The sequence below is a fragment of the Gossypium arboreum genome, chromosome 1, assembly GCF_025698485.1.
Source record: "Gossypium arboreum isolate Shixiya-1 chromosome 1, ASM2569848v2, whole genome shotgun sequence".
Taxonomy (NCBI): Eukaryota; Viridiplantae; Streptophyta; class Magnoliopsida; order Malvales; family Malvaceae; genus Gossypium; species Gossypium arboreum.
This window is the reverse complement of record NC_069070.1, coordinates 63,489,190-63,502,270: the sequence shown is the minus strand read 5'-3', so window position 1 is coordinate 63,502,270 and position 13,081 is coordinate 63,489,190. Positions and strand designations below refer to the sequence as shown.

Sequence of the window (13,081 nt, the reverse complement as noted above, 5' to 3'; positions counted from 1 at the left end):
TAAAAGAGGGGGTGAGTTTTCGAAAACTTAGTGTGTACAACCCTCGGTAAATAGTAAAGATGCAATAGCAAGTCTTTTTGGGCTTGAGCCCAACTCAATATCAGAATAGATTTAACACAATCAAATATGCATGAATCCTACCCATCCAATAGCTACACACCATCTCCATCCCTCGATTCACACCATGTAGGGATATAAATATCAACCCACCCACCCAATACACTCTAATGATAGCCCGGTTACGATACTATCTAACGTTACAGCAAGCTGCTACTCATATATTGGGCTTAAAAAGCCACCGGTGGATCTACGGTCGTTAATCAACCATGCGATCCTTATATTCTTCCTCCGTTCCATAAATGCCAACCCATATACAACCTAATCAGATTGTCATATGAATGCAGTAGGTATACATGTAACATCTATAAATCTTACATTCCACACATAGGGTATTTTAATCATTTTCGACTTTAGGGGCATTTTGGTAATTTTCTCTTTATTATGGGTTTATTACTTACCTTGGCCCTTTAACAAGTCCTCGTTGGCTAAAGCGAACAGATACTATGCACCAGATGGGATTCCAGAGAATAAGAGGTGATTCATTAAGACTGCTTAAGTAGCAAGCTTTCCCTAGATCTAATCCTAGACATGCATATACCTATTGCCACACCTTAACCTTATGACTCTTCCACGGTTGCAATTAATTAATTATTTAAGTTTTATGTCTGATTAAGTAGTTACCAAAAACTAGGTTCACAACCCCTTACTAAACACTAACATATCCACACTTATTCATTTGGCCCCTTTAGGCCCAATCTCATTCATATGGCCCATCGGCCCTAATCACATTCATATGGCCCATCAGGCCCAATCACATTCATGGTCATGCAACCATATGATTTTTCATCACATAGTATCAAATTGCCAATTTTGCCTATTATATGCCCTATAGCCCATCGGGCCTATATAGCTCATTCTGGCTCGATTGGCCAATACCCAGCCCAAGTCCATGGAATCACTCATGGGGCCTCTGATTACCTATCGGTTTCCCCCCTTACGAGTGTTCACTCACTCGTAAGACTTTTGTAGCCAAACTTCTGGCTTTTCGGCATTTCGACTTTTCGGCATTTTGGGATTTGCCATTCTACTCTATGTATGCAGTAGATGTACACACCTGGTAATAAAACGTGTCTCGATCTCCTTAGCCATGAACCTACAAATGATGTCACTCAATGATTAATCACACACTTATTAAATACGATCACCAAAAACCGAAAATCTCACATTTGCCTTACCTTGAACGGCAAGCCTTAACAGCCCTTCCTTGATCACTAATCACGAGTATTTCTTAAATCTGCATCAATCTTAATTATTAAGAACTAAACAACAAGTGACTTGCAATCATCTTAATTCACTCTTAAATCATCCATGACCATTTGGCCAACCTTAACCAATAAAAGAGGAATACTTACCCAAAACCCCAAAACGCCTAAGGAGCAATTTGGCAGAGATCGGAAATCCGAGATTCGATACTAATCCCCTACCAAAACTGATTTAGAAAGAGTAAGGGAGAGAAGAAATCAATACTAGGAAGAACAACTAAAAGAAAGTAAAGCACTTACACAAAAATCGATCGGCCAACGTTGAAGAAAAAGTGGCGGCACAACAGGATTTTGGCCAAAAGATATTCAGCTTTAGAGAAAGTAACTAGGAGCAAGAAAGAAAAGAGTTTGATGAGAAATGATGGGAAGAAATCAGCACAAAATAAAAGAGAAAGAATAAGGGATTTTGGCTTTTAGATATTTAGAGAGAAAAGTGTTTTTGGTAAAATAAAAAGGGAGAATTCGGCATTAGCCTAGAATCCCCAAAATCGGCACCTCTATATACTATAGCCAAATTTACCTCTCCCCAAATTCCCAATTCGGCTCCACTTCTCTACACCCCTCATCTCCTAACTTTTCTCTCTGATAACTCCTTAATCTTTTCCTTAAATTTCTCCTCTGATCACTCCCTTCAAAGTTCACATCCAACGCCACTACTGGCCATTTATTGAGCAAAAATAAATCCTTCTTTAGAGCAAGGAGGGATTCGAACCCCAAACCTCCTTGCCATGCATGTGATGCCACCTCTAAGCCCTACATGTGACGTTAGTTGCCACTCCAACACAAGGCTCATTGTGTCCAATTCCTCATTCATTTATTTAAAAACCAAACTACTTGCCATCAAGGTTCTTTTAATTATCAGACTATAATTTCCTTCACCCAAAAGTTCGAACTCAAAACTTAACCAAGGCCTATTGACTAGGAATATTAAGCACACCTTTTATCAAAACCGAAGAGAAAAAAAAAAGAAAGTTCGGGATTTTTAGGGTGTTACAACTCTACCCCTAAAAGAAATTTCATCCTCAAAATTTTACCTGATCCAAACAGTTGAGGATATTGATTTTGCATCGCTTCCTCAGGTTCCTAAGTAGCCTCCTCAGCCTTGTGATTATGCCAAAGCACTATGACTAATGGGACGAACTTCCTTCTCAGTACCTTAAAATCACGACCAATTATTTGTATAGGCTCTTCTTCGAAAGTTAAGTCCAGCCTAACCTCGATCTCTTCAACCGACACGGAATGTGAAGGATCCGAGTGATATCGGCTTAGCATGGAAACATGAAACATGTCGGGGATTTGGCTTAGTTTAGAAGGTAATTCCAGCTAATAAGTGATAGGCCCAATCCACCTCATAACCTGATATGGCCCCATGAACCTTGGGCTTAGCTTCCCCTTCCGTCCAAACCTTAATACCTTTTTCCACGGAGAGACCTTAAGAAAAAATAAGTCCCCCACTACATACTCAATCTCTCGATGCTTAAGGTCAGCATACGACTTCTGCCTATCTGAGGCCTCTTTCAACCGATCCCGAATCAATTTTACCTTACCCTCAGTATCTGCTACTAACTTAGGGCCCCAAACTCTTCGTTTGCCCAATTCCGTCCAACATGTTGGAGTTCGACACTTTCGCCGATACAGTACTTCATACGGAGCCATCCCAATACTTGCTTGATAACTATTATTTATGCAAATTCGGCTAACGACAAATAGTCTTTCTATCTACCTTGGAACTCAATTACACAACCCCTCAACATATCTTCCAAAACTTGGATCACCCTTTCTGACTGTCCATCAGTTTGAGGGTGGAATGCCATACTGAAGTTCAACCTAGTACCCAATGCCTCATGCAACTTCTTCCAAAATTGCAAAGTGAAACATGGTTCCCTATCAGATATTATGGAAACTGGCACTCCATCCAATCCTACAATCTCTGCCACAAACAACCTAGCTAGCTTTTGTAACGAGTAATTGGTGCAGGCCGGTACAAAATGGGCAGACTTGGTTAACTGATCCACTAAAACTCATATCGAGTCTTTCTTAGTAGGCGTCAAGGGTAGCCCACTAACAAAGTAAATAGTAATCCTTTCCCACTTCCAAAGTGGAATCTTTACTGGCTGAAGTAATCCTGAAGGTAACTGATGTTCCTCCTTCACCTTTTGACAAATCAAGCATTTACTTACGAACTCCATAACCTCGAACTTAAGTTCAGGCAACCAATAAAGCTAACACAAATTTTGATACATCTTGTTTCTGCCAGGATGCATAGCATAGAGACTACTATGCGCTTCCCGTAGAATAGACTGCCTTAGATCATTGTCCTTTGGTTTACACATTCTCCCAAGAAAACACAACACTCCTTCACTATTTATCTAAAAGTCTGACGTCTCCCCATTTTCTACTTGTCTAAAACGAGCACCCAAAGTCTCATCCACTAACTGCTTACTCTTTATCTGCTCGACTCACACTGGTTTTACTTCAAGCACAGCTAACTAGCTACCATCATCCAACAAGCTTAAACGGGAGATCATAGCCCTCAAGTCTGACTTAACCCTACGACTTAACGCGTCAGCTACCACATTTGCTTTGCCAGGGTGGTATTCAATCGTACAATCATAAACCTTCAATAATTCCACCCACCTACGCTGCCTAAGGTTTAGCTCCATTTGGGTAAGGAGGTACTTCAAACTCTTATGGTCTGAATAAATTATGCACTTCTCTCCCTATAAATAATGCCTTCATATTTTTAGCATGAAAACCACCGTAACTAGTTACAAGTCATGGGTTGGGTAATTCACCTCGTGATTTTTAAGTTGACGTGACGTATACGCAACCACCTTTCCTTCCTGCATCAATACACAGCCCAAGCCCACCTGCGACGCGTTACTATAAATCGTAAACTCCTTTCCAGGCTCTGGCTGAATCAACACAGGGGCCTCAGTTAAAACCTTCTTAAGCTTTCCAAAACTCTCTTGCTACTTGTCCGTCAAATCAAAGGTACCCCCTTCCTCAACAACTTAGTTAAAGGTGTAGCAATTAATGAAAAGTCCTCAACAAACTGCCTATAGTACCCTGCCAAGCCCAGAAAACTTCAGATTTCCAATGTTGACTTAGGTGTTTTCCAGTCTAACATAGCTTCAATTTTTCGAGAATCCACCTTAATCCCCTCAGCTGACACCACATGTCCTAGAAAAGTAACTTCCCTTAGCCAAAATTTGCACTTACTAAATTTGGCATACAGCTGCTTGTCCCTCAAAATCTACAACACAATCCTTAAGTGTGCATCATGCTCATCCTCATTTCTTGAGTACACTAAGATGTCATCTATAAAACCACCACAAACTGATCCAAGTAGGGTTGGAAGACCCGATTCATGAGATCCATGAAAGTGCAGTTGCGTTCATCAACCCGAATGGAATCACCAAAAACTCGTAGTGCCCATAATTAGTTCTGAAAACTGTCTTATAAACATCCACCTCCTTAACCCTCAATTGGTGATACCCCAAACGTAGATCAATCTTCAAGAAAATGGAAGCTCCCCTAAACTGATCAAAAAGATCATCGATTCTCGGCAGAGGGTACTTATTTTTAATAGCTAACTTGTTCAACTGCCGGTAGTCAATGCACATTCGCAACGTCCCATCTTTCTTCTTTACGAATAACACCAGTGCTCCCCACAGAGACACACTTGGTCGGATAAATCCTCAATCCAACAATTCCTAAATTTGTTCCTTAAGTTCTACCAACTCTTCCGATGCCATCCGATAAGGGGCGATGGACATCGGAGTCATACCAGATAACAACTCGATTCCAAATTCCACTTCTCTGTTGGGTGGCAACCCTGCCAGCTCCTTGGGAAAAACATCAGGAAATTCCCTCACTATTCTCAACTCCTTAACAGTAGGGCTCTTAGCCTCCGTATCGCTAACATAAGCCAAATGGGCTTCGCATCCCTTTTGTACCAACTTCTCAGCCCTTAATGCCGAAATCACATTCGATAGATAATTTCGGTATTCACCAATCACCACCACCTCCTTATCCTCCTCCGTTCTTAACACCATTCGCTTTGCAGTGCAATCCAAGGTTGCTCAGTTTTTCACCAGCCAATCCATACTCAAGATTAAATCAAACTCGCTAAACGGAAGTTCCACCAAATTCGCTAAAAAGGTAACCCCTTGGACCACTAAAGGTACCTCCCTAAACAACTTATTCACTCCCATTGACTGGCCTAACGGACTTATCACAGTAATCTCATTCGTAGTAATTTCAAACATATCACCCAAAGGTTCAGTCATATTGTATGCAACATATGAATGCGTCGATCCAATATCAATCAATGCAGTGTAAGGTAACTCATGTATAAAGAACATACCCATTATCACATCAAGGGCATCCCCGTCTTCTCGGTGATGAGCAGCATAAACCAAAGCTGGCTAGCTCACCTCAGAATGGCCAGCATTTCTGCCTGGTGCTCCACGTCTACGTCTATTACCGTTACTGCCTCTAGCCTACCCACGGCCCCTTGGTAACAGCTGACCGCCCCTTGGTGTCTGGACACTACCTCGGCCCACAATTGGCACCCGACCTGGCATTCTAAGGTAATTCTTGATCCTATGCTCCATGGATCCACTAGCTAGACAAGCTCCCATCCTCTTCTAACATTCGCCTACATGACCTTTCTCACAATTAGCACAAGGTGGCACGCCTGGATTAACAGCAGGGGGTCCTGCTCTAACTGGCCCATTAACTCTGGCCCTAGCCCTAGGCCTCTGTCCAACACCAGAATTCCCAGCCTCCCTTTTATTCTTACCCCCTTCTTTTTCCCGATTTAGGCACTCAGTGCACTTCACCTCCTCTGCTATCTTTACTTTCTCTACCAACTCCAAGAAAACTCGCTACCTTTGTGGAGCTATCAATACTCGAAGGCTATCTCTAAGACCATCCTCAAACCTAACGCAATGCTCATAGTCCGTTGACACCATAACTCTTGCATACCTACTAAGGCGTAGAAATTTTGCCTTATACTCCGCCATAGATTTGTTCCCCTAGGTCAAGTTCAGAAACTCCTTCCTTCTAGCATCCACATAACTTGCACCGACATACTTCCCTTGAAACGCAGTTTTGAAGAACTCCCAAGTGACCTGCTCAAGTTGGGTGCCCTCTTTCACTGTCAGCCATCACTGGTAAGCTTCTTCCCTAAGTAGTGACACTGCCCCTTTCAACTTTTGTTCAGGTGAACAGTCCAAGTCCTCCATTATCCTTTCAGTGGCCTCCAACCAGTATTTAGCCACGTTAGGAGCCACACCAGCCACGCCCTTAAAGATCTCAGCCCTATTTGATCGAAGTCACTCCAGAATTAACCCCGATTTCCCGTGCCATTATTGGGCCCTGCGACCCTTTTCAAAATCCTCGGCATTGCCTGCAACAATACATCATTCCCCGCGGCCTGATCATACGGTCCGGTCTCAACCACGAGTGAGGCTGGAGCCTCTCTTACTCCAATATTGGGCATTTGGCCCGATGCCGATGATCCAGCCCTAACACTTCCATGGCCTCAACCACGGCCTCTTGCACCCCTTCTAGCAATCATCGTTGATTTACGTATTATTTGGATTAGAAATTTTATGAAGTTCTTGTAAGAGTATGCCCAAATATCAATCATGAGATGGTTGTAATAACATACCTGATTTATCATGTTTTAATATAAGACGTTTCCATTATTAATCCAGTTTTTCTTTCTGTGTGTATAAATAAACTATTTTATAACAATGTCCTAAAGATCCTTAGTCAAGTATTATTGTTGACTAAGACAACAATAATGCATTGAGACTAACATGTAGTTGATTGATGATAAAGAGTTGTCATTGATATAGAGTGTCAAAATCAATGCATAAATATGTGTGTTAGAGAACAACATATTGGACTGACCCGCTATGAGTATGTTTCTTGGATTATTATGTAATTGTCACAACATTACTCATAGTGATTAATATGTATATGATCTTCAGACTTGAGATCATCTTTTTCCTAACATCGTAAGTTGTATATTTTGATAAAGTCAAATGTACACTGTAACTAGTTGTTCTATAAAGGCTGATGTTGGATATACCACAATCTATGTAGAGGGATATGGTTGATCTATATAGAATAGGTCCCTCCTACATAATAGGAGTAATATCTTAGGCCACATGATTGAGTAAGACTAGAAATGCATAGCCATGCTTAAATAAGTTGATATGAGATGTCATACTTATTTGTATATCATAGTCTACTCAAGATATCAAGAAACATGAGATGGACTATGCAAGTGTGACTATTCCATGACTTGTGTTCATTCCAGAGATAAAAGACTTAATGATTAATGCATGAAAGATAAATCACAAAAGGTTATGTCGAATCATGACTTCTTGTAACTTAGGTAGCAATGATGCATTGTTATATGCCATTCATTGTATCTAACATTAGAATCGTTCTAGCGTTATTGCTAACATTACAAGAGCCTAGAGGGTCACACCATATGGTTGAGATGATCAGAATAAAACATAGTTGGTATTGTTTTTGGTTGTCACATGAATTAAATTAATTATAGAATTAATTTAATTGGGCAATCAAATATTGAACATATTATATGTACAAGAATGTTGTACACATAATGAGAACATAATTCTATCAATATATGAAGTTGGTTCAGATATAAATTTAAATAAATATAGTTTATCGAAATCTATTTTACAATTAATGTAATTATAATTTTCGGTTAAAACATCATTAAATTATTTATTTTAAAATATTCGATATAAATATACCAAATTTAAAAGGGGGTTATATATATAGATAATAACCCTAAAAAAAACCTAATTTTGTTTTTGAGTGGTCTAGCAGCCGTCAAGACAAAGAAATCTCTAAAACCGTTTTGGAAACTTCTTCCATTGTTTGTCAACGAGGTGGAAAACGTAGAGGTCGGCATCTGAAAAGTTGTGACTTGGTTCGATAGTGGTTTGGAATTCTCATTGCCGAGGCGTCGCTGTCTGCTCAGATTGATGTTTAGGTAATTTTGAAACCATTTTCATTATTTTTACTTTCCCAATTCGTTCCTCGCACATGGATTCATGGTTGGATTGCCGAAATTTTATTTTTCAGCTGTGCCTTGGGGCCACCGCATTCCAACAGTGGTATCAGAGCCACTTGTGTGATACGGACTCGGATTTAAATACTTGGGTGATATAATTGTATGCATGCTTTAATTTCATTACATTTTTTACTATTCAAATCGTCCAAGTATATTATGATATTTGTTTCTTTCGATAATTGATTAAATGTTAATCATGGTGTTATGGCCTATTCGTTTTATGTTAACTTTGACAAATCTGTAATGATGCAACGGTTGTATTTACAATGTTCAGTAAGAGTAAACAGGCTAGTGGAACAAGGGTTGTTCCGGTATGAAACCTCAATGATTAAAAGCCTGCGTGTCGTGCCTTATTATTATTCTTTTATATTTCTCTTCTCATCTTACTCCTTCGTATGTAAAACAAAGTTTCTGCATATTGTAATTTGCAAAAGTTTCTATGGGTTTGACGAGAAGGAAGATGGGCCAATCAGTGTGGATCAACAGCTTGTGAGACGGCTTTCACCTTTAGGTTTCCTTTTGGGTCTCCCATTGGCTTGGGATGAACCACCATAGTTTATGGGCTGTAACTATTGCATTTATTTATTACTTTATTTATTCATGTATGAGATGCTATGGATGTCTGAAGCATGCAAATTAGGTAATAATAAGCCTCATTAATTGATGAGATCAATTAAAAGATTAAATGGACTGAAGTAGACCATAATTGGTGAGATGCAACATCTTTAATAAAATCCCTCTATTAAAATATTAAGTCCTCATGGCCTTCCAATTTTGCCTTCGTTAAGGCCTTGATCAATACTATGTAGGCCATGCCAAAGCAGAGTACTAGTATTTATCTTGGTTAAACGCGAAGAATAAACAAGTGATATTTGCTGGTTAAAAATTGTTTAATGACTTAACTAGGTTACTCTAATAGGATTAAAAAACTAGAGGCAAGTAATTTGGATAAATCATAAGATGATTAGAACAAGAGTTGTTCACCAAATTGTAGGAGTTACATAAGATGTAATTAGCAAATGATCGCTTACCTAAATAACAATAATCTTGAGAGTAAAGCCAAAGCTGACTTAAGAAGAGGTGAAATATGGAACCTTAACCCACTAGAAATACTTTTAAGAAAGTTTTTCCGAAATTAATATATGAGGGTTATTAATTTTGAAATAAAATAGTGGGAACATGTTTAATAAAGTCCTTTTAATGATTGATATAAACATGGTAAATTTATTCAGACGCATATTTTATTGTTATAGATATATTATGGCTGCAAATAATACACTCTCATTGTGATCGGTCCTTGAGAAGGACAAATTAAATGGTTTGAACTTTCTAGACTGGTTTCGTAACTTGAGGATTGTCTTCAAACAAGAACGGAAATTATATGTCATTGAACAACCACTTCCTATTGAACCATCCGGAAATGCCTCGAGAGCTGATAGAGATGCTCATAAGAATCATCTCAATGACATGGTAGACGTTGGATGTCTTATGCTTGCCACTATGAATCCTGAGCTTCAAAAGCAACATGAGGACATGGTTGCTTATGATATGATCGAGCACCTGAAGAACTTTATCAAGGGCAAGCACGACAAGAGAGGTTCAATATCTCTAAGGCCCTATTCTAATGTAAGCTGGTTAAAGGAAGCCCAGTAAGACCTCATGTCCTTAAGATGATTGGCTATATTGAAAGCCTGTCTAAGCTTGGGTTTACATTGGGCCAAGAGTTGGCCACTGATGTTATTCTGCAATTGTTGCCAGATAGCTACAACCAGTTTGTCCTCAATTTCAATATGAATGAAATTGACAAGACTCTGCCACAGTTGCTTAGTATGTTACGAACTACTGAAGGCAACATGAAAATGGTTGGACCCAAGCCCATACTGATGGTCCGTAACAACAAGGGAAAGGGAAAGGCCAAAGTTCAGACAAAGCCTAAGGGGAAGGGTAGGCCCAAGCCTGGAAAAGGAAAGGTTGCACTGGAATCTAAAGGTGGGGTGTCTAAGGAAGGAAACTACTTTCATTATGGTGTGACTGGACATTGGAAGCGGAACTGCCCTATCTATCTTAAGGAAATCAAGAAGACCAAAACAAGCGGAACGTCTGCTTCAGGTATTTATGTTATTGATATTAATATATCAACTACTACTTCTTGGGTATTAGATACTAGTTGTGGTTCTCATATTTGTACTTCTGTACAGGGACTACAAAGGAGTAGGACTTTGGCTAGAGGAGATGTGGACCTGCGAGTTGGAAATAGAGCAAGAGTTACTGCATTAGCTATGGGAACATGCATTTTATCTTTGCCTAGTGGATTTGATTTATGTTTAGAGGATTGTTATTTTGTGTCCAGTTGACTAAAAACATTATTTCAATTTCTTGTTTAGACAAAATTGGTTTTGAGATAATTATTAAGAATAATTGTTGTTCCTTTTATCTCAATAATGTTTTCTATGGTTCAGCACAATTGATAAATGGCCCCTATATTTTAGATCAAATAAATCCCATTTACAACATAAATACTAAAAGATCTAAAATAAATGACTCAAATCAAACTTATATTTGGCATTGTCGTTTGGGTCACATAAGTGAAAAATGCATATCCAAACTCCATAAAGATGGTCTCTTGGATTCATTTGTTTTTGAACAATTTGAAATATGTGAATCTTGCTTATTGGGAAAAATGACTAAATCTCCTTTTACTGGTAAAAGTTAACGAGCTAGTGATTTATTGGGCTTGATACATTCTGATGTATGTGGACCAGTAAATACACAGGCCAGGGGTGGTTTTCACTACTTCATTACTTTCACTGATGATTTCAGTAGATATGGGTATGTTTATCTCATGCGCCATAAGTCAAAGGCCCTTGAAAAGTTCAAGGAATTCAAAAATAAAGTACAAAATCAACTAGGCAAAACTATCAAGACACTTCGATCTGATTGAGGTGGAGAGTATTTGAGCCTAGAGTTTGATAATCTTTTGAAGAAATGTGGGATTGTCACACAACTTACTCCTCCTGGTACTCCTCCATGGAATGTAGTTTCTAAGAGAAGAAATCAAACTCTGTTAGACATCGTTCGATCCCTGATGAGCCATGCTGATCTATTGACTTCCTTTTGGGGAATACACTTGAGACAGCTGCTTTCACACTAAACCATGTTCCATCTAAATCGGTTCAAAAGACGCCATATAAGATGTGGACTGGGAAACGTCCCAATATGTCTTTTATGAAAATTTGGGGTTGCGAAACTTATCTTAAATGTCAGACGTATACTAAGCTTGAACCCAAATCTAAAAAGTGTATTTTTGTGGGGTATCCAAAAGAAACCAAAGGATATTATTTCTTTAATCCCATTAAGAACAAAGTGTTTGTTGCTCGGACTAGTGTCTTCCTAGAGAGAGAATTTCTTTCTAGAAATGGAATTGGGAGAAAGATTGAACTTGAAGAAATTCGAGAATCACAAGATACCAGAGATTGAACAACAACAAATTCCATAAGAAATTGAGGAACAAGTAACTGCTGTAGAAACACAACTACCGTGCAAATCTTTAAGAGAACGCCATGCACCTAAAAATAGATCAAGATGATTTCTCATTACAACGCATGGTGGCATTCTTATTTTAGATCAAGATGAGCCTAGGACTTATCAAGAAGCGGTGACGAGCCTAGACTCTGAGAAATGGCTTGAGGCCATGAAATCTGGATGGATTCCATGTATGAAAATCAAGTATGGACTTTGACTGACCAACCTGAAGGGGTTAAACCTATAGGGTGCAAGTGGGTTTGAAAAGGAAAACTGACATGGATGGTAATGTACAAACATACAAGGGGCGATTAGTCGCTAAAGGGTTTCGCCAAATTTAAGGTGTTGACTATGATGAAACCTTTTCTCCTGTAGCTATGTTTAAATCCATCAGGATCTTGCTTGCCATAGCTTCATTTCATAATTATGAAATCTGGTAGATGGACGTCAAAACAGCTTTCCTTAATGGGAAACTTGAAGAGGATGTGTACATGACACAACTTGAAGGTTTTGTCAATCCAAAGTATGCTAGAAAGATATGTAAGCTACAAAGATCCATTTATGGATTAAAGTAAGCATTTTGAAGTTGGAATCTTCATTTTAACGATGCAATCAAAGAGTTTGGTTTTATCAAAAATGAAGATGAGCCATGTGTTTACAATAAAGTTAGTGGGAGCACTATCACATTCTTGGAACTATATGTGGATAACATACTTATCATGGGAAATGACATACCTACCTGGCAGTCTATTAAGACTTGGTTAGGAAGTTGTTTTTCTATAAAGGACTTGGGCAAAGCCACTTACATCTTAGGAGTCAATATCTATAGAGATAGATCAAGACGACTACTAGGTCTAAGCCAAAGTACATATATAGATAAAGTACTGAAAAGGTTCAGTATGGAAGAATCTAAGAGAGGATTCCTACCTATGAGACATGGTATTTCACTCTCGAAGGAAATGTGTCCTTCAACTCTATAAGAGAGAGAACGCATGAGTAAAATTCCATATGCTTTCGCTATTGGATCTATCATGTATGCCATGTTATGTAT

The 13,081-nt window shown here is 38.9% G+C and overlaps 1 protein-coding gene across 1 annotated transcript; it reads left to right on the top strand.

The window, feature by feature from the left end:
* The first annotated feature begins 10,178 nt into the window (after window positions 1–10,178).
* On the top strand, window positions 10,179–10,862 carry LOC128280394 (uncharacterized). Its single transcript, XM_053018542.1, has one exon. It carries the CDS (start codon window positions 10,179–10,181, stop codon window positions 10,860–10,862), a length of 684 nt encoding a protein of 227 aa, XP_052874502.1.
* Window positions 10,863–13,081: the final 2,219 nt, after the last annotated feature.